The sequence below is a fragment of the Arachis ipaensis genome, chromosome B05, assembly GCF_000816755.2.
Source record: "Arachis ipaensis cultivar K30076 chromosome B05, Araip1.1, whole genome shotgun sequence".
NCBI classification, from domain to species: Eukaryota; Viridiplantae; Streptophyta; class Magnoliopsida; order Fabales; family Fabaceae; genus Arachis; species Arachis ipaensis.
This window is the reverse complement of record NC_029789.2, coordinates 17,882,035-17,884,203: the sequence shown is the minus strand read 5'-3', so window position 1 is coordinate 17,884,203 and position 2,169 is coordinate 17,882,035. Positions and strand designations below refer to the sequence as shown.

Here is a 2,169-nt window from a genome sequence, read left to right as displayed (position 1 = left end):
TTCACCACTAAAAAAAATTATTTTTAGTAGTCATTTATTTGTTTTTAATGATAATAAATTAAATATAAATAATTTTAATTTTACCTCTTGTTATTTTATAAAAAGAAGAATAAATTAATTGTTAATAGCCTTGTTAAGAGATACTTTCTATTAAGTACCAATTACGATCCAAATCGGATCATAATATCGTTAGTCTCTCTAAATTTGATTACGATATATATATATAACTATAACAATTCATATTTCGTAAAATTAAAAAAAGTATATACATTTTTGTTTTTTATTTCTATTCATATTTCATAAAATTAAAAAAAGTATATACATTTTTGTTTTTTATTTCTATTCATATTTCATAAAATTAAAAAAAGTATATACATTTTTGTTTTTTATTTCTATTCATATTTCATAAAATTAAAAAAAGTATATACATTTTTGTTTTTTATTTCTATTCATACACTATAGTTAGCAGTCTCATTGCCATCTTTGCCTCATCATTAGTAGTGTCGCTGCCATCAACTTTTAGTACGCTATCTCATCAGAAATGCTATTAGGGGAACATAAGATTTTATATATGTGACGGCTATTTGAATAGATGCAATAGGTAGTTTGGAATCACTTATTGCTTCATTAGTACCATTTATCCATGTCATGTTGAAATCTTTTCCAAACAAAAATGTTCGTGTGTTGCTTATTAATTAACTAGTACTTATTATATATTTATCAGTGGTCCTATCCTTTTTTATATAAATTTCATTATTGAAATTGAACATGTTAGTTTGATCGGGTGTATAAGGAGTTTGGTGGATGACAATGGATCGGAGTCTACCACCATATATGAGTCTGCAATAACATAAGGGTTATGTTAGGTAATTAATGACTTTTTTAAACAACATGAACAACACCAATCAAATAAAAATTATTTATCTAAATCTTAATATTAAAATAAGTATCTGTACACCTAATAAAATGAATATCTGATATATCTATTATTCACATTATTTAGTATTTTCATTGTCTATTTATATTTTTCCAAACAAACTACACTTTTAAATTATCTACCTAAATTTTAATATTAAAATAACCATCTGTACACCTAATAAAATGAACATCCAATATTAAAATAATAGCCACCGAATCGATCCTTCGGTTTTGACAATTAGGGGCGACGCGGACTAACTCATTCATTTCTTTACTGGAAAACACATTAACAGATTTTTATATAGTTTTTGGACATACAAGCAGATTTTTCTATTTCCATAGAATTAAGACCTCACAGAATATATCTGCTAAAATTGGATTAACATTTAACACCAGTATCACCCTGCTCTTGTTCTATCTACTTTATTTATTTGTTTATTTTAAAAAATAGAGAAAATAGAAAGTTTACAGGTCACAACTGGTGATGCCCATGTGTGAGTTTTATATCCACTACGAACGACGAGCATAGCTGAATGCTGAGCTGGGCAAAAAAACAAAAGCTGATTTCAATGAACAGTTATGAAAGAAAAATAGAAAATCACCTCTCACCACCACCAATACCAATCCACCATCGATTCTGATTCCTTGACCTTCACAGTTCACACTTCACAACACTTTGCTCTTTTCTCCAACCACACATATCTCTTCACTCTCTCTCTCTCTCTCTCTCTCTCTCTCCAAAAATAACTGCCACAGTCACTGCTCTAAGTCGCTAACTAACTGACTAATCCACTCAGTCACACAACATGAGCGTCATTCTATCATGCCAGCGCTCCACAATCTTAGCTCACAAAACTTCTCCGTTATTTCTTCACATGTTCCGTTTCAGATTCAAACCTCACCGTTCCAGATTCTGCTGTTTGCTCGACCAGATCGCCGTCTCCGACAATGTCATCGCCGCTGCTGCCAAGGCCGCCACCACCTCCGCCTCTCTCCACGGCGCCGTTTCCTCGGCCATCACGCAGGTCGCCGTCACCGCTGTTGCAATTGCCTCCGGAGCTTGCCTATCCACCAAGGTTGATTTCTTGTGGCCTAAATTGGAGGAACAACCAGGTTCATTCATATGCTTTTATTATCCTTCTTCATTTTCCCTATGATTAATTGAATTCCTTGAGTCTGAGACTTGTTCATACATTATCTGCGCTTGAAGATTTTCGCGTGATTTTTGTGATTTTGTTTTTGTTTTTGTTT

At 32.0% G+C, this 2,169-nt stretch overlaps 1 protein-coding gene across 3 annotated transcripts in view; it reads left to right on the top strand.

Moving 5' to 3' along the window:
- Window positions 1,286-2,169, top strand: part of LOC107643177 — an 8,169-nt gene continuing 7,285 nt past the window's right edge. The window contains exon 1 of one of the 3 annotated variants that reach the window (XR_001620776.2): window positions 1,286-2,031. Coding sequence is in view for 1 of the 3 variants with exons in the window: in XM_016346757.2 (XP_016202243.1) it covers window positions 1,725-2,031 (307 nt within the window). In the remaining 2 variants the exon portion in view is untranslated. The remainder of the gene's footprint in view (window positions 2,032-2,169) is intronic. The other 2 variants (XM_016346757.2, XM_016346758.2) reach the window with 2 other exon arrangements.